At 41.0% G+C, this 25,838-nt stretch overlaps 1 protein-coding gene across 7 annotated transcripts in view; it reads right to left on the bottom strand.

Annotated features, from left to right (window-relative positions):
- Window positions 1–25,838, bottom strand: part of ATP10D (ATPase phospholipid transporting 10D (putative)) — a 134,502-nt gene that overhangs the window by 44,657 nt on the left and 64,007 nt on the right. For 6 of the 7 annotated variants that reach the window (XM_061164683.1, XM_061164687.1, XM_061164684.1 and 3 more), the window contains 3 exons: window positions 25,393–25,520; window positions 25,021–25,273; window positions 5,765–6,003 (listed from right to left, as the gene is read on the bottom strand). In XM_061164683.1, the coding sequence (XP_061020666.1) occupies window positions 5,765–6,003; window positions 25,021–25,273; window positions 25,393–25,520 (620 nt within the window). The remainder of the gene's footprint in view (window positions 1–5,764; window positions 6,004–25,020; window positions 25,274–25,392; window positions 25,521–25,838) is intronic. The other variant, XM_061164688.1, reaches the window with a different exon arrangement.

Genomic DNA, 25,838 nt, shown 5'->3' with positions numbered 1-25,838 from the left:
TCTATGAATTCCAATTAACCCAAGAACCAAATCCACACCATCCAGCTTTAAATAATCCCATGTATATGTACTTCTTGCCCCACAGGGTGAGTTCCTTTAAAGGAAGGAATCTGTATCTTATAGATTTTTGCATACTTTTTAAAACTGAGGAACAGTTGATTTACAATGTTTCAGGTATACAACAAAATGATTCAGTTATATATACATCTATTCTTTTTCAAAATTTTCCCATTCTAAGTTATTATTTGTTATTGAATATACTTCCCCAAGCTATACAGTAAATCCTTGTTGCTTATATATTTTATGTATTCAGTTCAGTTGCTCAGTTGCGTCCGACTCTTTGTGACCCCATGAACTGCAGCACGCCAGGCTTCCCCGTCCATCACCAACTCCCAAACCTTGCTCAAAATCATGTCCATCAAGTCGGTGATGCCATCCAACCATCTCATCCTCTGTTGTCCCCTTCTCTTCCTGCCTTCAATCTTTCCCAGCATCAGGATCTTTTCCAAGACCTTTTCATGTATGGTAGCTTGTATCTCTTAATACAACCACAACATTTTTTTACATATAGTAGCTTGTATCACTTAATCCCATGCTCCTAATTTATCCCTTCCCCCTTTCTTCTTTGGTAACCATAAATTTGTTTTCTACATTTGTGAGTCTATTTCTGTTTTCTAATAAGCTCATTTGCATCATTCTTTTAGATTTCACATGTAAGTGATATTGGGCTTCTCTGGTGACTCAGTGGTAAAGAGTCCACCTACCAAGCGGGAGATTCAGGCTTGATCCTGGGTTAGGAAGATCCCCTGGAGAAGGAAATGGCAACCCACTCCAGTATTCTTGCCTGGAGAATCCTATGGACAGAGGAGCCTGGCGAGCTACATTCCATGGGGTCACAAAAGACTCGGACACAACTGAGCAATTAAAATATCATATGATATTTGTTTTTGTCTGACTTACTTCATTTAGTATGATAATCTCTATCCATGTTGCTACAAAAGGCATTATTTCATTATTTTTTATGGATTTTTTAACATATCTTAAAGATTTTTGGATTCCTGACTAAGAACCGGTGTCAGTACCTGGCACATGGATGAGCTATAAAATTTTATTGCTGTACATTACTAACAGACATTTGCTGGTTTTATATTCCATAAAGAAGGGGGTGGATAACAGATTAAAAAGATGTTATTCTTAGAAAACAAAGACATAACCCCCTCCCACTTGACCTCAAATAGACGTTTATTTTTTTATGCACTGAAAAACTGTATACTCTTAATTAGAGACTACAGAACATGATGTACACAGCTTCCCATATTTAAAGTAAGCTTTATCTGTTTCATGGTGGGAGTACATCTTAGTCCTTATCTTAGACAGCATCTGACTATTTGAAACCTTACATTTGCTGCCACGATTCATATAATGTCTTCTCACCAGGCTGCAGATTTCACATTCACCTTTCTCCCTCCCTCCCCACCCTCCCTCTCCTACTTTCCTTCCTTCATTTCTTTCTGTATTTTCCCCCTGTGCAAACCCAATTAAAACAAACACTGGCCAAGACTTCTCTTTGCTCTCTCAAAGTGTCTGCCAAAGTTTTTGTGTAGTCTTACTATGTACCGAATGTTAACTCTGTTTTCAAACTAAGAATGACTTGGACCCACTTTGTTTATGCAAAATCGAAAATGCCCGAAGTTTAATAGTGAACGAAGATACTCCACATGGGAGATGAAGCTGACCACGTTCTAACACTGTGCTCTGTTGTTCAGTTGCTAAGTCATGTCCAACTCGTTGCAACCACGTGGACTGTAGCCCACCAGCCTCCTCTGTTCATGGAACTTCCCAGGCAAGAATACTGGAGTGGGTTGCCATTTCCTTCTCCAGGGGATCTTCCCAATCCAGTGATCAAACCCATGTCGCTTGCTTGGCAGGCGATTCTTTACCACTGAGCCACTGGGAAGCCCAACACTGCACTCTGCTGCCCCTCTGTCATCTGGGCCTGAGGTTTCTATCTCATTCCCTGCTGCAACCCTCACTCCAATCCCAGGGACTTAGCACTCCATCTGGACAACTTTGGCTTAAATACAAATACAAATGCCTTCTGCCTCAGATTCCTGAATACCAAAGACCTAAGAGAAAAGACAATGGCCAATAGCCACACATGCACAGCTCCTCCCCCCACTACGTCCTCCCCGGTTGTGCGGTTCTGGGCCTTTGCACACACTCCTGCTGTCTGCCCCGAGTGCTTTTCCTTCCTTTTCTACCGTGTAACCCTCCACTCATTAACCATAAGATAAGTTTAACCTCTTTTGTGCAACTTTTCTTGATCCCTTCTCATCCCCAGAGAGTTGATGACTCTCTTCTTTGTGCCTTTTTAATACTATGGATTAACTACCATTACTGCATCTTCAATACAGGATAACCTCTATTTACTTACATGTCTGCCTCCTCTATCAAGAGCAAAGCTGAAAGCTGGGGATGTGTCTTATCCGTTTTATATCCCAGGCTCTAGTATTATGTCATTGTCTTCCATTACTCCATTAATGGAACATTCCTCCATTATGGAATATTTACTCCATAAATATTTATTATTGATCTATGGTATAAGCAACACCTCAAGGAAAGAGGGGTTCACAGAACATATGGGATCCTGGGTGCATGGAACTGACATCCTAGGTGGGGGAGATAAATTAACCTATAAATAGATGGTTCTAGATCCAGGCAAGTGTGCAGGAGATGGAACATACTTTGGATTGGATGGTCGGTGAGATTTACTGAATCTTACTACCATATTGAAGAACTGATGCTTTCAAACTGTGGTGTTGAAGAAGACTCTTGAGAGTCCCTTGGACAGCAAAGAGATAAAACGAGTCAACCCTAAATGAAATCAACCCTGAATATTTATTGGAAGGACTGATGCTGAAGTCCAATACTCTGGCCACTGGATGCAAAGAACTAACTACTGGAAAAGACCCTGATGCTGGGAAAGATTGAGGGCAGGAGGAGAAGGGGATGACAGAGGATGAGATAGCTGGATAGCATAACTGACTCAATAGATATGAGTCTGAGTAAACTCCAGGAGACAGTGAAGGACAAGGAAGCCTGTCGTGCTGCAGTTCATGGGGTCACAGAGTCTGACACGGCTTAGCGACTGAACAACAACAAGATTTACTGAGGAGGTGACACCTGAGCTGAGACCTCAGTGAAAAGAAAGGAAACAGCCACATAAAGACCTAGGAGGATAGCATTCCAGGTAGAATGAGCAGCATGCTTGCTGAATGAAAACTTCTAGAGGATTAAAGGGGCATAAAAGTGCTGACTGTCACAGTCAGGGTCCACTGTTTCTAAAGCAGGTCGTGTGAACCCAGGACTCAAGGTCCTCGGTGTCCCTCTAACCCGACGCTGGCACACCTGTGCCAGCACTCTGCCTTGGACCCTCACTCTCTGACACTCCCCTTGTCTCCCCCATGAAGGGCACCATCTTAACAACTTTTCACTTCCAGGCATCACGGCCCCCATTGTGCTTCCACGCTGGTGTTCTACAACCTGGGATACATGAATAGACTTTTAGTATCATATGTACGATTTTCACAGACATCAGCTTTTCAGGTTAAAATTTTCTGAAAATAATCTTTAGTCTCCAAGAAGGACAGAATTGGCTTGTCTACAGCAAGCATGAGAGATGGTCTCGTATCTTCAGGAACACCTCGTCATTCTATATGTAAGGGTCTGGTATTCAAAACACAGAACAGAGCAGCAACCCCAGAGAAACTGTATAATCAGCACAACACGCGGAGCTGGGGTACAAGGCGTCAAAACAGAACAGACTGAACAGGAAGACTCAGCCTGCAGAGCGGCGTCAAGTGATGATGCTTCTCTGACAGCAGACGTGGCGGACGCTGACCTCAGATGCCGAGGATTCAAGGCGCAAGGTCCACATCAGAGGCAGAAATAAGGCCAAGGCCATGAGGACTAAGGGGCTGAAGGGCAGGAGGGACTGTGTAAACAGAACTTAGCAACAAAGAGTCTAAGAAGTCTTTGGAAGAAATGATATTTAAAGAAGCATTTCATCAGATCTGGTAGCTACAGGCAGGTGGTGAGGGGAGAATGAATTTTAGACAGGGGAAATGGTACAAAAACCATAATGACTCCAAATTAGGAAATAATCCTTTGTTCCACGAAGAGAGTGAGGCTGGATCGGGAAACAGAGGGAGGCCACGGCTCAGTCCCACCTGGTCATCAGTAGCCTTGACTTCCAAGCAAACAGGAGTCAACATGTGGTTAACTGCAGGTGGCTGGCAAAGGTAAAAGATCAGCAGAGTAACGGGCAAAATTGATAAAACAGAAGAAAACGGATATCTACTTCTGATAGAGCCTGAAAATGAGTACAGAGAAGAGGCTGTATGCATTCTTCACCATTTTTTTCCCTCAGAGGTTGGAGAAAAACTAAGTCCAGATGTTTGGAATAGCTTGACATATGGTAATGATAGGATATAACAGGTATTATATCCTTAGAGTCAAAGAAATGCATTGGATAAGTTTCAGTGAAATGATCTTCCTAGATTCTAAATTGCCCTATTTGTTGGAACTTTGAAAAGAGCCAGATTTCCCTCCAGGCCTTTCCAGGACAAATGAGATCCCTGAGGTATACTCAGATCGCATCTCTACTATGAAAGTCTATGTAAATTCAATGCAGAAACAAAAGTCTTCCCAAAATTGTTTATTTCTTGTTATGTCACCTATTTCAGAGATCACCAACTGCTTATCAGTTTCATGGCTAGGGAACCCTCATCTTGAATGAGGGTAAGGAAGAGTTAATGAAATGTCGAGAGCAGAGAAGACAGTTGAAATTTTACCAAAGTGATTTTAAGTGCAGCAAAAGTTTTGATTTCTAATTCTTTCCCACAAGCATCTTTCCTCTTTCCCATCTTCCACAAGGTTCTTCCTCCATGTTTTCCGCCCAGGGCTTAAGAACACACCCTCTTGAGCTCTGATATAGAAACACTGGAAAATGATCTGCCAAGGACTAGGAATGGGGAAGAGGACACAGATTTGGTGGGATTTCAGGGAGGATTACAAAGAGATAAAAAGGCCTCTGAATTTCCCTATCAATTAGACACACTTACAAGGAGATCCAACCAGTCCATCCTAAAGGAGATCAGTCCTGAGTGTTCATTGGAAGGACTGATGCTGAAGCTGAAACTCCAGTACTTTGGCCACCTCATGCAATGAGTTGACTCATTGGAAAAGATCCTGATGCTGGGAGGGATTGGGGGCAGGAGGAGAAGGGGACGACAGAGGATGAGATGGCTGGATGGCATCACCGGCTCAATGCGCATGAGTTTGAGTAAACTCTGGGAGTTGGTGATGGACAGGGAGGCCTGGCGTGCTGCGATTCATGGGGTCGCAAAGAGTCTGACATGACGGAGCAACTGAACTGAACTGAACTGAACCAGTGTATGAGATGCCTCCGGTAAGTTGTGCTGGTTCTGAAAGTGAGCCATGATCATTAAAGCAAGGCAGCTTTCTCCAGGCTCAGAAGTGACTGACCTTGACCAGAAACATGTTTTTCAGAAATGGTATACTATCTTTTGACACTGAACTCTCTCCAAAGTTAAGATACTGTGAATATGTGGCAACCAGACTGAACTCACAATCTCTTCTCAGGCAGAAGAGACAACAGTGTGTGGCTCTGTTATAATTATGAGAATGCTCTTTCATTGTTCATCACAGACAGACAAGTTTCAGGTCATGCAGTCACACTTACAATGGGGCTACTGAAGGCAGCCTGTCTGGAATGAGGTACTTCACTGGCTCCTTCTCTACTTTCTAGGGCGAAACAGCTCCCAGTAAGATGATTTGAGGAGATACTTCCTAAAGGCCGGCCGTGAACTGTCCTGCAGCTGGGGGCCCTTGGTTTCGCCATATTGCTGAGGGAGCCGCTGGGAGTGCCGGCAGAATCTTCATCTTCAGAGGCAGCTTCCTGATAGGATTCCAACCTCTTGGCTGAGGGAAAGAAAACCACACTGGGTCATTCCCTGAGACGAAACACTTGCAGGTCGAATATATCAAGCATTTTCTTAAATAGCTATTTCACACGATCCCCTCCTTTCTTAAACTTGGCTTCCAAACTCCTCCAATACTCTGAGTTAATGAGCTTGTATCATTGAGAAAAGTAGCAGCAATGAGAGAGGCCACAGGAGTTCCTTCCTTCAGCACCAACACACTCTTCCTCTGTGGCGTCGTCTGGTCCCACTTTTAAACTATTATCTCCGTGCACATTTTTGGCACATATCTGCATGCTTCACTCCCTTACCCCCTTCAAGTCTCCTTGAAGTCATGTCCCTTTGTCAGTGAAGACTTCTCAGGTCTAACCACACGGTTCATTATAAATCCTACCTCAGAACTTACCACCATCTATACATCTATACATCATAGACCTTATTCTTAATTCTTTGAATCATCCATTAGAATATAAACTCCAAAAAGGCAGAGAATTTTGCCTTTTGTTAATATGATATTCCTAAAGCCCAAGGAAGGAGATGATACTCAAAAATACTAGCTGAATAAATAATGGACATCTTAAATTTGGTATGGTAAATGTAGACTGCTCTTTCTATTCCCCCAGGCTCCCATCAAATCACTCTTTCTCTGGTTTTTCTCATCTTTGTAAATGAAACCTAAATATCTACCTAGCTATTTACACCAAAAATCTAGGATTATCTTTGATTTCTCTTTTCTTCCTTATCCCTAGTATTGAAAGCATCACCAACAGCTATCTATTATTCATCTGAAATATATCCCAAATACCTAAACTTCTCTTCATCTCTGTCACCTTAATCCAATCCACCATCATCTCCCAAATGGACCAGAACAACAGCCTCCTGACTGGCCCCCTTGCTCTATGCACTCCACTCCTGAAACAGTAGCTAGAGAGATCTTCCAAAGACAGAGCAGATCAGACTACTGCCCACACAAAACTTTCCAGTGGCTTCAGAGTTCACTTGGAATAAAATCTGAATTCCTTATCTTGGCGTACATAACTCAAAATGATCTGGCCTCTGATGACCTAACTTTCCTGGCCCCTCTTCTGCACTAAATCTAGCGTCACTGGCCTTGCTTTACTTTCAAACTGTCAAGCTCATTTCTGTCTGAGGGCCCCTATACTAGCTGCTCCATCTGACTGGAAGGCTTTTACTCCTGAATTCAAAGACCAAGTCATTCAGATCTAGGCTCTGATAGCCCCCCGAGAGAGGCCTTGCTCAACCATACCATTCAAAGTACCTTCTCTTCATTCTGTATCATAAAGTGTAAGCAAATGCTAGTCATGTCCAACTCTTTGAGACCCTATAGACTGTAGCCCCCCAGGCTCTTCTGACCATGGAATTCTTCAGGCAAAAATACTGGAGTGTGGTGGATTTCCTACTCCAGGGGACCTTCCCAACTCAGGGATCAAACCCAGGTCTCCTGCACTGCAGGCAGATTCTTCACCATCCACGCCACTGGGGAAGCCCAATCACCCCATTTTAATTCTCTGCAAAACAATTTTTAATATTTTTTATTTAAAAATTAATTGTGATAATTTTCTCCAACAGAAGTTCTATGAGGGGAGGGGCCTTGTCTGTCTTGTTTATCCTTATGTCCAGTGTCTGAAATAGAGCGTAGACAATCAAAAACTACACGCTTGTTTGGATTGCTAGTTATGTGTATTCATGCCAGTTCTAGCTACTGAATAGGTATGGTTTCCAGGAAGTTAATTGATAAAATAAAGAGCATCTGCATATTCTATTTATTTTAATAGCTTTTGTCTGTGTTTTTTAAGGACAAGGAGAGACTAAGAGGCAACACAGTGATTCTGTCTTCTAGGACCAACTCTTTCCAAGAGCACGTGGCTTCCAGCAAAGCACCTGCCTTTCTAGGCCTATTTTCTTACTGGAAAAATGAATGATTTGGACTCAATGACTTCAAGATCCTTTCCAATTCTGCAGTTCTGTAAGTTTATTATATTCTCTGCCTAAAAAAATATAGACGATTTCCCTATATGTCCTTTGAACTTCAAAAACAGATGTACTTATTGCATCCAAAATACTCTGAGGCTCTCCATGCTTCCCCACGCCTTTGCTCAGGACAGCCATTCTCCTCCTTTCTACTCACCTCAGTCCTAGCTCCTCACTGAAGACCTCTGCTTCATCCCACTCATTGGAACCACGTTATAGCTTAGACATACTGCTAAATGTTATTATGTACCAGTCACCTGTCTCATTTAATCACTGTAACAACCTTCTGAGGTAGATATTATCAATACCTTCATTTTGTAAAGAAAGAAATAAAAATTAAGTAAGTTTCTCCATCTCATGAGAATGATACAGATCAGTTTCACTTATATCCGGTTCTGTTAAACTCCACAGCCAGTGCTATGAGTCTTCATGCTATATTGCTTCTAAATATAGCCAAAAAATTAAAATGGTCAATATTCCCTGCTTGATTTCAATGAGTCCATGTTTTGTAGTTTAAATATTATATGAATAATGAATAAGGGTATGAATAGACGTATGAATAACATCCCTAGCATCAAGGGAAAATCTACTGTAGGACAGAGCATTGGCACTTACTGAGTACCTCCTTTTCATCAAGCATCTTTCTAGGTCCTTTATTTTTTTAAAATTTTTTATTATTATTATTTTCCCTTCCTTTTTCACACTTCCCTAGCATTCTTTGCTGATCCTTGGCCACCTTGCCAGGGCCACTGCCTGTGAGTGTACATTCTGTGCTAAGTCCTTTATACAAACACTACATGTAGCTGTATCTATATATATTTTATCTTTAATGTTATTGGCTAGAAGTTATCACTGTTCCACTTTGCAGCTAAGGAGAGTAAGATAGTAAACAGTTCAGAGTGGGTAGAGCTGGGATCTGAATTTGAATTTTCATGACTCCAAAGTCAGACAGGTATCTGCTACATGTCCTTAGCAGTTACTTACAGGGCCTCCCAGTGACACGAGTGGTAAAGAACCTGCCCGCCAATGCAGGAGACATACAGATGTGGGTTTCGATCCCTGGGCTGGGAAGATCCCCTGGAAGAGGTCATGGCAACCCACTCCAGTAGGCTTGCCTGGAGAATCACATGGACAGAGGAGCCTGGCAGACTACAGTCCACGGGGCTGCAAGGAGTCAGACACGACTCAATGACTTAGCACGGCACTGCGCAGCTCAGCACAGTCACTTGAAGACAAGAGGTTAGCTCAGTGGTTCTGAAGGAAGGTCAGATGTATCCCCTAGCAAACATCTGGCAACACTATTCACAATTTGGCTATTACATCTTGGGAGGAGTGCTATGCCATGCAATGGGCAGAGGCCGAGAATGCTTCTAAATATCCTAAACAACCCCCATTAAGACAAAGTCATCCAGCCCAAATGTCAACAGTGCCAGGTTGATAAATGCTTGAGTAGCTAAAAAAAATGTACATATTGACAATGTGATATGTCATTTCAAATAATTAAAATAATTATACATTTTAAAATAATTAAAATACTATACAACATATATAAACATGAAGGTTATACTTTAGGAATTTCTCATAGCCACCATTAGGGAGAGTAGTCATCAAGGAACTGTGGAATCAGTATAAAGCCAGATAGCTGAGCTGTTCCTGTAGGATGGACTTGCTCAACAGGGACTGATAAACCTAAGAGTGAAGTAACGAAAGACACGCAGTAACTCAATCTTTAATCACTTCTGGGAAGCTGTGAGAAATAAACAGACCAGTAAAGTTACAATGTGATTCAGAAAACAAAGCTACTAAGAGCCATACTTTTAGACTCTGAAATTTTTTTTTAAAATTGAGCACAGAAGCAAAGGTTTATTATTATACTGATAAACAAAATCTACCCAAATGATCATCAAGACTTTTATTATGTCTCCTAAAGTAGACTCTAAAAGTTTTATGAACACCTCAAAGTGGCAAAAGAACTCTTGCCTTTCAACTCATAAGAGAAAATATACAACGTCTGTAATGTTTCCTTTGTCTCAAGGTAGGTACTATGTTAGACGCTACATTAACTACTTTACTTCTCTCTTATTTAATCCTAATCTCTTTTTTCTTCCAATGCTCCTGTTCAAACATCCAGTAATCTGTTCACAGTCTATTATTTACATTTATGTGATATCTGGAAGAAGTGAGCATTAGCCTATGGAACAAAACATTTATCACACTTTTCAACATGCTCTCCAAAGGGCCAAACACAAGAATGAAAAGCATAGGACACTCGGATAAACTTCTTTCAACTATATCATCCCCATATCCTCCATTGAACATTTTGCTATGAACTAATTACACAAACATTTCCAGCATTCCAACTTTCACCTGCTTGTAAACAGAACACTCAGCTGAGTTTCTTTCAACTGTATCATCCACACAGCCTTGACACAAAGACTTTTATTCTAATTCCTCATATTTCCAGCATTCCAAGAATTTCTAGGTCAATCTCTTCAAAGCCCCAAACCTTGATCAGTACAAATCCACCTCCAAAACTGACTGCTTGAAAATCAAAACAATATAGAAAGGCAACACTGACTCTAAACCTACCACACTTAAAAAGGTATTTTTATGTTTCCAGGTGTCCCTCCCACGTTGGACCATGAGTTTCTCCACAGACAAGCCTATCTCTTATTTTGACAACAATCATTATAACAATGTGCTTGATCGCTCAGTCGTATCTGGCTCTTTGTGACTCTACGGACAACATCCCACCAGGTGCCTCTGTTCATGGAATTTTCCAGTCAAGAACACTGGAGTGGGTTGCCGTTTCTTCTTCTAGGTACAATAACAATACTAGCAACAAATATTTATAAAGAATTTATTCTGTGTCATGCTCTATGTGCCTTTCAAAAATAGATTTACTTATTTGGCTGTGCTAGGCCTTAGTTGCAGCACATGGCATCTTTCAGTTTCAGCATGTGGGATTGAGCTCCCCTGACCAGGGATTGAAGCCAGGTCCCCGGCACTGGGAGTGCTGAGTCTTAGTTACTGGACCACTAGGGAAGTCTCCAAGTGCTTTTTCATAATTTACCTTCTTTTATCCTCTTTATCACCCCCATGAAGTAGATACTATTAATATCACCAATCCTTTTTTATCATAGCCCAGAGAAATTATATCACTTGCCTAGAGTCATACAGCTTGCTGGAAGTGAAGATGGGAATCAGATTTAGGAGGCTTGATTCCAAAATCCTTGTTCTTAGAAACCACTAAAGGCTGCCACTACGTCCATCAGATTTACAAGCTTCATCATAAAGGCACTGTGCGGACATATCCAAATTGAGGGACATCCTACAAAATCCCTAAAGAGTGCCCCTCAGAACTCTTGAAGTGAAAAGTAAAGTGAAAGTGTTAGTCACTCAGTCTTGTCCGATTCTTTGTGGCCACCTGGACTGTAACCCACCATGCTCCTCTGTCCATGGAATTTTCTAAGGCAAGAATACTGGAGTGGGTCCAGGGGATCTTTCTGACCCAGGGTTTGAATTGATTCAAATGTATTCTTTTTAATGGCTGAGTAATATTCCATTGTGTATATATACCACAGCTTTCTTTTTCATTCATCTGCTGATGGGCATCTAGGTTGCTTCCCTGTCCTGGCTATTATAAACAGTGCTGCGATGAACACTGGGGTACATGTGTCTCTTTCAATTCTGGTTTCCTCGGTGTGTATGCCCAGAAGTGGGATTGCCAGGCCATATGGCAGTTCTATTTACAGTTTTTTAAGGAATCTCCACACTGTTTTCCATAGCGGCTATACTAGTTTGCATTCCCACCAACAGTATAAGAGGTTTCCCTTTTCTCCACATCCTCTCCAGCATTTATTGCTTGTAGATTTTTGGATAGCAGCCATTCTGACTGGCGTGAAATGGTACCTCACTGTGGTTTTGATTTGCATTTCTCTGATAATAAGTGATGTTGAGCATCTTTTCATGTGTTTGTCAGCCATCTGTATGTCTTCTTTGGAGAAATGTCTGTTTAGTTCTTTGGCCTATTTTTTTTATTGCGTCATTTATTTTTCTGGAATTGAGCTGCAGGAGTTGCTTGTATATTTTTGAGATTCTTTGTCAGTAGCTTCGTTTGCTATTATTTTCTCCCATTCTGAAGGCTGTCTTTTCACCTTGCTTATAGTTCCCTTTGTTGTGCAGAAGCTTTTAAGTTTAATTAGGTCCCATTTGTTTATTTTTGCTTTTATTTCCATTACTCTGGGAGGTGGGTCATAGAGGATCCTGCTTTGATTTATGTCAGAGAGTGTTTTGCCTATGTTCTCCTCTAGGAGTTTTATAGTTTCTGGTCTTAGATCTTTAATCCATTTTGAGTTTATTTTTGTGTATGGTGTTAGAAAGTGTTCTAGTTTCATTCTTTTACAAGTGGTTGACCAGTTTTCCCAGCACCACTTGTTAAAGAGATTGTCTTTTCTCCATTGTATATTCTTGCCTCCTTTGTCAAAGATAAGGTGTCCACGGGTGCGTGGATTTATCTCTGAGCTTTCTATTCTGTTCCACTGATCTATATTTCTGTCTTTGTGCCAATACCACACTGTCTTGATGACTGTGGCTTTGTAGTATAATCTGAAGTCAGGCAGGTTGATTCCTCCAGTTTCATTCTTCTTTCTCAAGATTGCTTTCACTATTTGAGGTTTTTTTTTTTTTTTTTTTTTTTCTATTTCCATACAAATTGTGAAATTATTTGTTCTAGTTCTTTGAAAAATACCATTGGTAGCTTGCATTGAGTTTATAGATTGCTTTGGGTAGTATACTCATTTTCACTATATTGATTCTTCTGATCCATGAACAAGGTATATGCAGGCAGATTCTTTACCATCTGAGCAGTCATCCAAAAAAGGAAAGGCCAAGAAACTCAAAATCTAGAGGCACCTAAATGATGAGTAAGTGTTAGGTGGTGTCCTGGATGGGGTCTGAGATAAAAAAGACCTCTGGTAAAAACTAAGGAAATCCCAATAAAGCCTGGATTTTAGTTAACAATGAAGTATCAATATGGGTTCAGTATTTGTGACAAATGTATCTTAAGACTAATGTAAAATGTTAAGACAAGGGAAACTGGGCAGGAGGAGCATACTGAAATGCACAATATCTTTATAACTTTTCTGTAAATCTAAAACCACTGTAAACTAAATATTTATTAAAATTCATTCTTTTTTAGCAGTCTTTTAAAGGATTTTAAAATTTTTTAATATGCATACAAGTCACCTGAGGTATTGTTTAATGAAGATTTTAACTGAAGCTTTAAAGAGGGGCCTGAGACTATGCATTTCTGAGATACACCTGGGTGTTGCTGATGCTTAGTCCATGGACCAAATTTATAAGTTGCAAGGCTTTAAAACAAGAAATGGTGTCATCAAATGTATTTAGTTCAACTGAATAAGAGTAATGGGTTATTTCCCAGCAGTAACATTTTCAATGGAAATATCTCATAGGCAATTCTTTTGACAGAAAATCCTGAAGGCTTAACTGATTTTCATTTCGGTGAATATAAGGCCTCAGGGTTAAGTTCTGAGGAAAGCTAGCCTGTATCACTATCACCTTCAGCACTGAGAGAGACAGAGAGGGAGGGATGTGTGTGTATGCATATGCTTGTTTTTAAACCATTAGACAAGAGACTTGGCTCTTGAGGGCTTCCCTGACAGCTCAGTTGGTAAAGAATCCACCTGCAATGCAGGAGACCCCAGTTTGATTCCTGGGTTGAGAAGATCTGCTGGAGAAGGGATAGGCTACCCACTCCAGTATTCTTGGGCTTCCCTTGTGGCTCAGCTGGTAAAGAATCCACCTGCAATGCGGGAGACCTGGGTTCAGTCCCTGGGTTGGGAAGATCCCTTGGAGAAGGGAATGGCTACCCACTCCAGTAATCTGGCCTGGAGAATTCCATGGACTATATAGTCCATGGGGTCACAAAGAGTCGGACACAACTGAGTGACTTTCACTTTCACAGACCAAAGACTAGGAGTTCTGAATGTATATATGGTAGAAACGTGTGGACAGGCAACGTGAACACCTCCCAGAGGTGGTGTAATACTCCCTGGTTCACAGACAGGTATCTTACCAATTACAATTCAGTCCTGGTAGCATTTGATTCTCAGTCACTCAGCACCTTCTCTGCACAAGGGGCCGCAGAAGAGAAGGACTCACTGGGCAGCAGTGTATATATTGAGGGACAGGGAGAGAGAGGGCTGGTATCAGCTCTCTGAGATACTACAAAATTAAAATCCTACAAATACAAAAAATAATACAGTGTTTCCCACCATGTATTTTGTGAAGCATTACTGCTATAAGATACTTCCCCAAAATAGGGATTTATAGTCTGATAATTTTGGAAAAGACTCATCTCACAAACGGACATAGGGTTTAACTCCAGTGATGTTCACTGCGGTATTGTTTACTACAGCAAGTGACTGTGGACAAGCTAAACTAATGGTTCATCAGTTACATAAATTGTGGCAATTATTACAATGCGATACAGCATAACCATTAGAAAAATAAGAAGCGGCAAGATGGTGGAGGAGTAGGACCGGGAGACCACTTTCTCTCCTACAAATTCATCAAAAGAATAACTGAACGCAGAGCAAATTTCGCAAAACAACTTCTGATCGCTAGCTGAGGTCATCAGGCGCCCAGAAAAGCAGCCCATTGTCTTCGAAAGGAGGTAGGACAAAATATAAAAGATAAAAAGTGAGACAAAAGAGCTAAGGACGGAGATCCGTCCCGGGAGCTCTTAGGCGGCATTGCTTGGGGTAGGGTCCGGGCCTGAGTGCCCTGAGGACAATCGGAGGGAGCTTCTGTGAGTTGCCAACTTGAACTGTGGGAGACCAAAAGAGAGAGAGTAAATTAACTGGCCCGAACACACTGCCGGCCGTTCGCAGAACAAAGGGACCGAGAAAGTCCAGAGAGGAGCTCGCAGGCTGCGGACCGGCCCAGCCCCGCTGGAGGCAGAAGGCAGGGGGGAGGGGAAGGTCGCGGCGAGACACAGGGCGCAGGCACCCGACCGGCGCGGGCGGGGACTGGGGACGCGGAGGGCAGAAGGCGCGCGCACCCGACTGGCGCCGGCGGAAACTGAGACTGGGTCCGCGGAAGGGAGGGGGCGCGCCACACCTGGGGAGAGTGCGCCCACCGAGCCCCTGGCTGCCTGGACCGCTCTGACGGGGAAGGCACAGAGAGCAGGCGCAGCTTTTCCTTCCGCGCTTTTGTGGAACACCCGAGGGCTGGAACCTCGCGCAGCGCGGGGCGCGCTCCATATAGAACAGCCGGGAGCCTGAGCGGTGCAGACGGAGAGAGCAGCGTCAGCCCCTCCCGGCAGCGCCAGCCCGTCCCCGCGGCGCCGGCCCCTCCCCGCAGCGCCAGCCCGTCCCCGCAGCGCCGGCCCCTCCCCGCAGCGCCAGTCCCCTCCCCCAGGGCCGGCCCCTCCCTGCAGCGTCAGCCCGTCCCCGCAGCGCCGGCCCCTCCCCGCAGCACCGGCCCCGCCCCGCAGCGCCGGCCCCTCCCCGCAGAGCCGGCCCCTCCCCGCAGCGCCGGCCCCGCCCCGCGGCGCCAGCCCCTCCCCACAGCGCCAGCCCGTCCCCGCGGCGCCGGCCCCGCCCTGCAGAGCGACGGAACTAGCTACCTGAATAAGAGTCCAACTCCACCCGCCTGTGTCAGGGCGGAAATGAGGCTCTGAAGAGACCGGCAAACAGAAGCCAAATAAACAAAGGGAACCGCTTCAGAAGGGACTGGTGCAACAGATTAAAATCCCTCTAGAAAACACCGACTACACCGGAAGGGACCTGTAGATATCGAGAAGCGTAAGCTGGAACAAGGAGCTATCTGAAGCTGAGCCGAACCCACACTGACCGCAACAGCTCCAGAGAAACTCCTAGATATAAATTTACTTTTTTCTTTCTTTTCTTTCTTATTTTTTCTCTTTTATTTTCCTTTAAAATCCCCTATTACTCCCCCATTACTCCTTAACTTTCATTTCCATAGATTTTTATGATTTTTTTAATTAAGGAAAAAAAAATTTTTTTTTCTTTTTTTTTTCTTTTTTCCTCTTTTTTTTCTTTCCTTTTTCTTTTCTATTTTCTATTTTTCTTTTTCTCTTATTTCTTTTAAAGTCCTCTAGTACACCTCTACTACTCCTTAATTTTCATTTTCAATACACTATAACCTTACAAAAAAAAAAAAAAGAAGAGAAGCCCTATTTTTAAACCGAAGATTATTCTCTCCCAGTCTTGACTCTCTGTTTTCTACCTCAGAACACCTCTATTTCCTCCTTTCCCCGTCTCTTCCCAATCCAATTCTGTGAATCTCTGTAGGTGACTGGGCTACGGAGAACACTCTGGGAACAGACAGCTGCATAGATCTGTCTCTCTCCTCTTGAGTCCCCCTTTTTCTCCTGCTCATCTCTATCTCCCTCCTCCCCCTCCTCTTCTTCATGTAACTCTGTGAACCTCTCTGGGTGTCCCTAACGGGGGAGAATCTTTTAGCCATTAACCTAGAAGTTTTCTAATCAGGGCTGTATAGCTGGAGAAGCCCTGAGACTACAGGAAGAATAAAACTGAAATCCAGAGGCAGGAGACTTAAGCCCAAAACCTGAGAACACCAGAAAACTCCTGACTACATGGAACTTTAAGTAATAAGTGACTGTCCAAAAGCCTTCATACCTACACTGAAACCAACCACCACCCAAGAGCCAATAAGTTTTAGAGCAAGACATACCATGCAAATTCTCCAGCAACGCAGGAACATAGCCCTGAACATCAACATACAGGCTGCCCAAGGTCACACCTAACACATAGACCCATCTCAAAACTCATTACTGGGCACTCCATTGCTCTCCAAAGAGAAGAAATCAAGTTCCACGCACCAGAACACTGACGCAAGCTTCCCTAACCAGGAAACCTTGACAAGCCAATCGTCTAACCCCACTCACTGGGTTAATCCTCCACAATAAAAAGGAACCACACACCTCCAGAATACAGAAAGCCCACTCCAGATACAGCAATCTAAACAAGATGAAAAGGCACAGAAATACCCAACAGGTAAAGGAACATGAAAAATGCCCACCAAGTCAAACAAAAGAGGAGGAGATAGGGAATCTACCTGAAAAAGAATTTAGAATAATGATAATAAAAATGATCCAAAATCTTGAAAACAAAATGGAGTTACAGATAAATAGCCTGGAAACAAAGATTGAAAAGATTCAAGAACTGTTTAATAAAGACCTAGAAGAAATAAAAAAGAGTCAATTACAAATGAATAATGCAATGAATGAGATCAAAAACACTTTCGAGGGAACCAAGAGTAGAATAACGGAGGCAGAAGATAGGATAAGTGAGGTAGAAGATAAAATGGTGGAAATAAATGCAGCAGAGAGGAAAAAAGAAAAAAGGATCAAAAGAAATGAGGACAACCTCAGGGACCTCTGGGACACTGTGAAACGCCCCAACATTCGAATCATAGGAGTTCCAGAAGAAGAAGACAAAAAGAAAGGCCATGAGAAAATACTCGAGGAGATAATAGCTGAAAACTTCCCTAAAATGGGGAAGGAAATAGCCACCCAAGTCCAAGAAACCCAGAGAGTCCCAAACAGGATAAACCCAAGGCGAAACACCCCAAGACACATATTAATCAAATTAACAAAGATCAAACACAAAGAACAAATATTAAAAGCAGCAAGGGAAAAACAACAAATAACACACAAAGGGATTTCCATAAGGATAACAGCTGATCTATCAATAGAAACCCTCCAGGCCAGAAGGGAATGGCAGGACGTACTGAAAGTAATGAAAGAGAATAACCTACAACCTAGATTACTGTATCCAGCAAGGATCTCATTCAGATATGAAGGAGAATTCAAAAGCTTTACAGATAAGCAAAAGCTGAGACAATTCAGCACCACCAAACCAGCTCTTCAACAAATGCTAAAGGATCTTCTCTAGACAGGAAATGCAGAAAGGTTGTATAAATGTGAACCCAAAACAACAAAGTAAACGGCAATGGGACCACACCTATCAATAATTACCCTAAATGTAAATGGGTTGAATGCCCCAACCAAAAGACAAAGATTGGCTGAATGGATACAAAAACAAGACCCCTATATATGCTGTCTACAAGAGACCCACCTCAAAACAAGAGACATATACAGACTAAAAGTGAAGGGCTGGAAAAAAATATTTCATGCAAACGGAGACCAAAAGAAAGCAGGAGTCTCAATACTCCTATCAGATAAAATAGACTTTCAAATAAAGGATGTGAAAACAGACAAAGAAGGACACTACATAATGATCAAAGGATCAATCAAAGAAGAAGATATAACAATTATAAATATATATGCACCCAACATAGGAGCACCGCAATATGTGCGGCAAACACTAACGAGTATGAAAGAGGAAATTAATAGTAACACAATAATAGTGGGAGACTTTAATACCCCACTCACAACTATGGATAGATCAACTAAACAGAAAATTAACAAGGAAACACAAACCTTAAATGACACAATGGACCAGCTAGACCTAATTGATATCTATAGGACATTTCACCCCAAAACAATCAACTTCACCTTTTTCTCAAGTGCACACGGAACCTTCTCCAGAATAGATCACATCCTGGGCCATAAATCTGGTCTTGGAAAATTAAAAAAAATTGAAATCATTCCAGTCATCACTTCAAACATATGGAGGCTAAATAACATGCTTCTGAATAACCAACAAATCATAGAAGAAATCAAAAAAGAAATCACAATATGTATAGAAATGAATGAAAATGAAAACACAACAACCCAAAACCTATGGGACACTGTACAAGCAGTGCTAAGGGGAAGGTTCATAGCATTACAGGCTTACATCAAGAAACAAGAAAAAAACCAAATAAATAACCTAACTCGACACCTAAAGCAATTAGAGAAGGAAGAAATGAAGAACCCCAGGGTTAGCAGAAGGAAAGAAATCTTAAAAATCAGGGCAGAAATAAATGCAAAAGAAACTAAAGAGACCATAGCAAAAATCAACAAAGCTAAAAGGTGGTTTTTTGAAAAAATAAACAAAATTGACAAACCATTAGCAAGACTCATTAAGAAACAAAGAGAGAAAAACCAAATTAACAAAATTAGAAATGAAAATGGAGAGATCACAACAGACAACACTGAAATACAAAGGATCATAAGAGACTACTACCAGCAGCTCTATGCCAATAAAATGGACAACTTGGATGAAATGGACAAATTCTTAGAAAAGTATAACTTTCCAAAACTGAACCAGGAAGAAATAGAAGATCTTAACAGACCCATCACAAGCAAGGAAATCGAAACTGTCATCAAAAATCTTCCAGCAAACAAAAGCCCAGGACCAGATGGCTTCACAGCTGAATTCTACCAAAAATTTAGAGAAGAGCTAACACCTATCTTACTCAAACTCTTCCAGAAAATTGCAGAAGAAGGTAAGCTTCCAAACTCATTCTATGAGGCCACCATCACCCTAATTCCAAAACCAGACAAAGATGCCACAAAAAAAGAAAACTACAGGCCAATATCACTGATGAACATAGATGCAAAAATCCTTAACAAAATTCTAGCAAACAGAATCCAACAACATATTAAAAAAATCATACACCATGACCAAGTGGGCTTTATCCCAGGAATGCAAGGATTCTTTAATATCCGCAAATCAATCAATGTAATACACCACATTAACAAATTGAAAGATAAAAACCATATGATTATCTCAATAGATGCAGAGAAAGCCTTTGACAAAATTCAACACTCATTTATGATTAAAACTCTCCAAAAAGCAGGAATAGAAGGAACATACCTCAACATAATAAAAGCTATATATGACAAACCCACAGCAAGCATCACCCTCAATGGTGAAAAATTGAAGGCATTTCCCCTGAAATCAGGAACAAGACAAGGGTGCCCACTCTCACCACTACTATTCAACATAGTGTTGGAAGTTCTGGCCACAGCAATCAGAGCAGAAAAAGAAGTAAAAGGAATCCAGATAGGAAAAGAAGAAGTGAAACTCTCACTGTTTGCAGATGACATGATCCTCTACATAGAAAACCCTAAAGACTCTACCAGAAAATTACTAGAGCTAATCAATGAATATAGTAAAGTTGCAGGATATAAAATTAACACACAGAAAGCCCTTGCATTCCTATATACTAACAATGAAAAAACAGATAGAGAAATTAAGGAAACAATACCATTCACCATTGCAACAAAAAGAATAAAATACTTAGGAGTATATCTACCTAAAGAAACAAAGGACCTATACATAGAAAACTATAAAACACTGATGAAAGAAATCAAAGAGGACACAAACAGATGGAGAAACATACCGTGTTCATGGATTGGAAGAATTAATATTGTCAAAATGGCTATTCTACCCAAAGCAGTCTATAGATTCAATGCAATCCCTATCAAGCTACCAACGGTATTTTTCACAGAACTAGACCAAAGAATTTCACAATTTGTATGGAAATACAAAAAACCTCGAATAGCCAAAGTAATCTTGAGAAAGAAGAATGGAACTGGAGGAATCAACCTGCCTGACTTCAGACTACTACAAAGCCACAGTCATCAAGACAGTATGGTACTGGCACAAAGACAGAAATATAGATCAATGGAACAGAATAGAAAGCCCAGAGATAAATCCACGAACCTATGGACACCTTATCTTTGACAAAGGAGGCAAGGATATACAATGGAAAAAAGACAACCTCTTTAACAAGTGGTGCTGGGAAAACTGGTCAACCACTTGTAAAAGAATGAAACTAGAACACTTTCTAACACCATACACAAAAATAAACTCAAAATGGATTAAAGATCTAAATGTAAGACCAGAAACTATAAAACTCCTAGAGGAGAACATAGGCAAAACACTCTCCGACATAAATCAAAGCAAGATCCTCTATGACCCACCTCCCAGAATATTGGAAATAAAAGAAAAACTAAACAAATGGGACCTAATGAAACTTAAAAGCTTTTGCACTACAAAGGAAACTATAAGTAAGGTGAAAAGACAGCCCTCAGATTGGGAGAAAATAATAGCAAATGAAGAAACAGACAAAGGATTAATCTCAAAAATATACAAGCAACTCCTGCAGCTCAATTCCAGAAAAATAAATGACCCAATCAAAAAATGGGCCAAAGAACTAAACAGACATTTCTCCAAAGAAGACATACAGATGGCTAACAAACACATGAAAAGATGCTCAACATCACTCATTATCAGAGAAATGCAAATCAAAACCACAATGAGGTACCATTACATGCCAGTCAGGATGGCTGCTATCCAAAAGTCTACAAGCAATAAATGCTGGAGAGGGTGTGGAGAAAAGGGAACCCTCTTACACTGTTGGTGGGAATGCAAACTAGTACAGCCGCTATGGAAAACAGTGTGGAGATTTCTTAAAAAACTGGAAATAGAACTGCCATATGACCCAGCAATCCCACTTCTGGGCATACACACTGAGGAAACCAGATCTGAAAGAGACATGTGCACCCCAATGTTCATCGCAGCACTGTTTATAATAGCCAGGACATGGAAGCAACCTAGAGGCCCATCAGCAGATGAATGGATAAGGAAGCTGTGGTACATATACACCATGGAATATTACTCAGCCATTAAAAAGAATTCATTTGAACCAGTCCTATTGAGATGGATGAAGCTGGAGCCCCTTATACAGAGTGAAGTAAGCCAGAAAGATAAAGAACATTACAGCATACTAACACATATATATGGAATTTAGAAAGATGGTAACGATAACCCTATATGCAAAACAGAAAAAGAGACACAGAAATACAGAACAGACTTTTGAACTCTGTGGGAGAATGTGAGGGTGGGATATTTCAAAAGAACAGCATGTATACTATCTATGGTGAAACAGATCACCAGCCCAGGTTGGATGCATGAGACAAGTGCTCGGGGCTGGTGCACTGGGAAGACCCAGAGGAATCGGGTGGAGAGGGAGGTGGGAGCGGGGATCAGGATGGGGAATACGTGTAAATCCATGGCTGATTCATATCAATGTATGACAAAACCCACTGAAATGTTGTGAAGTGATTGGCCTCCAACTAATAAAAAAAAAAAAAAAAAAAAGAAGCGAATGGAAAGGCAATCATAATGAAGTCTCAAGACAAATGGTTATAAAAGTCAAAGCACACTGTGATGTCACTTTGTTTTAAAAACATACATTAATGTTTACAGGGAAAAAGATTCAAAAGAAAAGCACTAAAATGTTACTAGTGGTCCACTCAGAGTGGTATGACCTCATCAAGTAAAAAGAGGTGGCAGAACATCCGTGAGGTCAGAGAGATCCAAAACTAGAGGTTCTGCTGCTTGCCTTGAAGAGCAGCTGCCATGCTGTGCAGAGGTCACAGGGCAAGGAATGATGGGCTATCTCCATGAACTCAGAACAGACCCAAGTTGACAGCCAGCAAGAAAGCAAGGGCCATAGTCCTACAACCTCAAGACTCTGACAATTCCAAAACCGAGGAACTAAGAAGAGGACCCTGAGCCTCAGATAAGATCACAGCCCCAGCCAACCCCTACATTTCAGCCTGGTGAGAGACTCCAGGAGGACATAGCTACCTGAACCCATATTCCTGACCCACAGAAGCTATAAGACAGTATACGTTATTTGAACGCCTCAAATTTGTGGTAACTTGTTATGTGGCAATAGAAAACTAATACAGTGGTAAATAACAAACCAGAGAAGTATTTGCCACATTTAGAAGAAAAGAATTATATCAGCATCGGTATTCAAATTATTGTTTTTCAAATAATTCAAATTCTTGAACAAAGGTTCAATACAAGTGCACAAATGAAAATGGACACTGGCCAGAGACAACCTAGACAGGGACATACAAGCTGAATATCAACCCTGCCTTAATAGATAAAAATCCTCCCACAGATTACTAAGAATAAGAAAATCTCATTTGTAAAATAGGAAGACATGTAAAACAGGAAGACGTTGTCAAGGAAATTCAAATGGCTAAAAACATAAAAAGTTAGCATCTCATTGGTAATTATAGAAAAATTAAGACAATGAAAGGATAACTGCATCTACAAAACTCACAAATTAAAAAGAATAGCTTCATCCCATTATGGTTGGGTATGAAAAATAGATATTATTCTTCTGGGTTGTAAGAATATAAATTAGCACAAAGCTTTAGAGATAAATTTTGTGGGATCTATAAAAATTCTATATGTGCATACTTCTGGATCTAGCAAAACCAATTTTAGATATGTGTACAGAAATGGATACTGCATGAGGAATTTTATTTTGTACATTATAATTTTTCATCTTGCCTATCTTCTTGCCTTAAACTCTAAGCTACATCAGAAACTCATGTCACATGTTAGGAGCTCAAAAAATATTTGTTGAATGAATAAGTGATGTTAATTGCAAGTTATAATTATAATTATAATGGGCTTCTCAGATGGCACTAGTGGTAAAGAAAGTGAAAGTCACTCAGTTGTGTCCAACTGTTTGTGACCCCATGGACTATACTATACAGTCCATGGAATTCTCCATGCCAGAATACCGAAGTGGGTAGCCTTTCCTTTCTCCAGGGGATCTTCCCAGCCCAGGGATTGAACCCTTCTTCTGCACTGCAGGTGGATTTGTTACCAGCTGAGTGCACCCACCTGCCAATGCAGGAGACACAAGAGACACAGGTTCAGTCCTTGGGTTGGGAAGATCCCCTGGAGGAGCACATGGCAACCCACATGAGCATTCTTGCTGGAGAGTCCCATGGACAGAGGAGCCTGGAGGGCCACAGTCTGTGGGATCACAAAGAGTCGCACACAACTGCGTAGACTTACACACAGACACACACACTGCTATAATAGCAAACTAGCTTGATCACGTATAACGCGATGCTATGAATTTCATGTTAACTCCTGAACTGACTTAGAAAAAAGCCCATGAGATACTGAGGAATAAAAAAAGCAAATTGCAAAGCAATATTATTACGTAACTTATAACAGAAATGTGCAAATATTTATTTTCACATATATAAGAATATACATAAAGAAATGGATAGTTATGTATTCAAATTATTAACAGTGGTTCACCTCTAGGTTAACTTGTTTTGGACACTTCTCAGAATTATTTTTATAAGAGTATATTTACTTTTGCAAATAATAAAATTAATGAAGTTCAATTCTTAAAAGAAAACTTGCAATTTATATATTTACTTCCTTAGCCTCAAAAGTTCTACTCATCTTATTTCTTCTTAAAATAGGTATTCTTAGCCAGGGACCAACAGTTACCTATGGGCTGAGTGATGGGGTAAGGGAAGACTGTCGTCCCTTTGGAATTATTAAAATATATATATATATATATATGTATATTATTATAGTTACTTTTTTTTCATGTATTTTTATTAGTTGGAGGCTAATTACTTTACAATATTGTAGTGGTTTTTGCCATACATTGACATGAATCAGCCATGGATTTACATGTGTTCCCCATCCTGAAAAATAAAAAATAAATTAAAAAATATTTTTTAAGGGATATGGTCCATAGGAAGAAGGGAATGGCAACCCACTCCAGTATTCTTGCCTGGAGAATCCCATGGACAGAGGAGCCTGGCGGGCTACAGTCCCTGGGGTCACAAAGAGTTGGACAGGACTGAGGGACTAACACACACACGGTCCACAGAGCTTAATGAGATTCTCAAAGATATCTGTAACGCAGGATCACTGACACCGTATCTAACCCCAAACCTCCCACAAATGCTACCAATTTCCTTTCCTTTCAGAGAAACCATGGTCAAAAAAAAAATCACAGAAGCAGAGTCTTTAACCCACCAACTCTTGACTAACTTTTGACCTACTAACTTTTAAAGAGACAAAATGAAACTCCATGAGCATCTGGGGGAATTCAGTACACAATGATTAAATATCGCACTTCTGTGCCGGAATTACCAAACTGTTAAGGATGCAAAAAAGACAAACCTCAAGCCTGATTTTCACAGAAACTCAGCACTCACCATTTTCTTCATGGCAGTAATCAAAGCCTGCCACACTACATCTTCGAAAAACCATCTTATTCTCAGTGAGGGTTCCTGTTTTATCAGAAAAGAGGTACTGAATCTGCCCAAGATCCTCAGTGATGTTCAGGGCTCGGCACTGAACTGTAGAACCCATTTTCTCATTGTAGAAATCCACATCGCTTTGAATAAAATATATCTGTCCAAGCTTCACAATTTCAATGGAAACATAGAGAGAAATAGGAATCAAGACCTAAGAAGAACCAAACAATTTAAAAACGTTAAAGGGAGAAAAGGAAGAATGAAAAGCCATACAGAGCTGGGTAAGTAGCAAAGATCTTAAACCTGTATGGTGAGCTCAACAGACATTACCTGTAACAGAATGATCATGGTCCAGAACATATAGAAACCTGCCAACACTGGTGATGTGGTATGTCCATCTGGCTCAGGGATATTAAAAAAGGGTATGTTTTCATATCTGCTCAACCAGATTCCATGACCTTTCAAAAAATGCACAGACATCAAAAGGATGCTATGTATATGTTATGCAAATATAAAACTTTATTTCTAAAGAGAGATGATAGTATTTATTTTGGTCGAACACCAGGTGTTTGAGAAACAAATTCGAATTCAAAAGACTACATGTTCTCCTGCCTCTGTCTCTATCTCTTTACATCTCCTCCCAGGTCCCTTTACTACTGTGGCCACAGGTAATCAATTATTAATGCTTTTCAAATTAGAGAATGAGAGAGATGAAGATGTGAAGAAAATAATTATTGGCAAATAACCACCCCCACCTACTGGAGTCAAACTTAAAT

The sequence above is a fragment of the Dama dama genome, chromosome 17, assembly GCF_033118175.1.
Source record: "Dama dama isolate Ldn47 chromosome 17, ASM3311817v1, whole genome shotgun sequence".
NCBI classification, from domain to species: Eukaryota; Metazoa; Chordata; class Mammalia; order Artiodactyla; family Cervidae; genus Dama; species Dama dama.
Note: the sequence above shows the minus strand (reverse complement) of the source record. Positions and strands in the feature narration are given on the sequence as shown.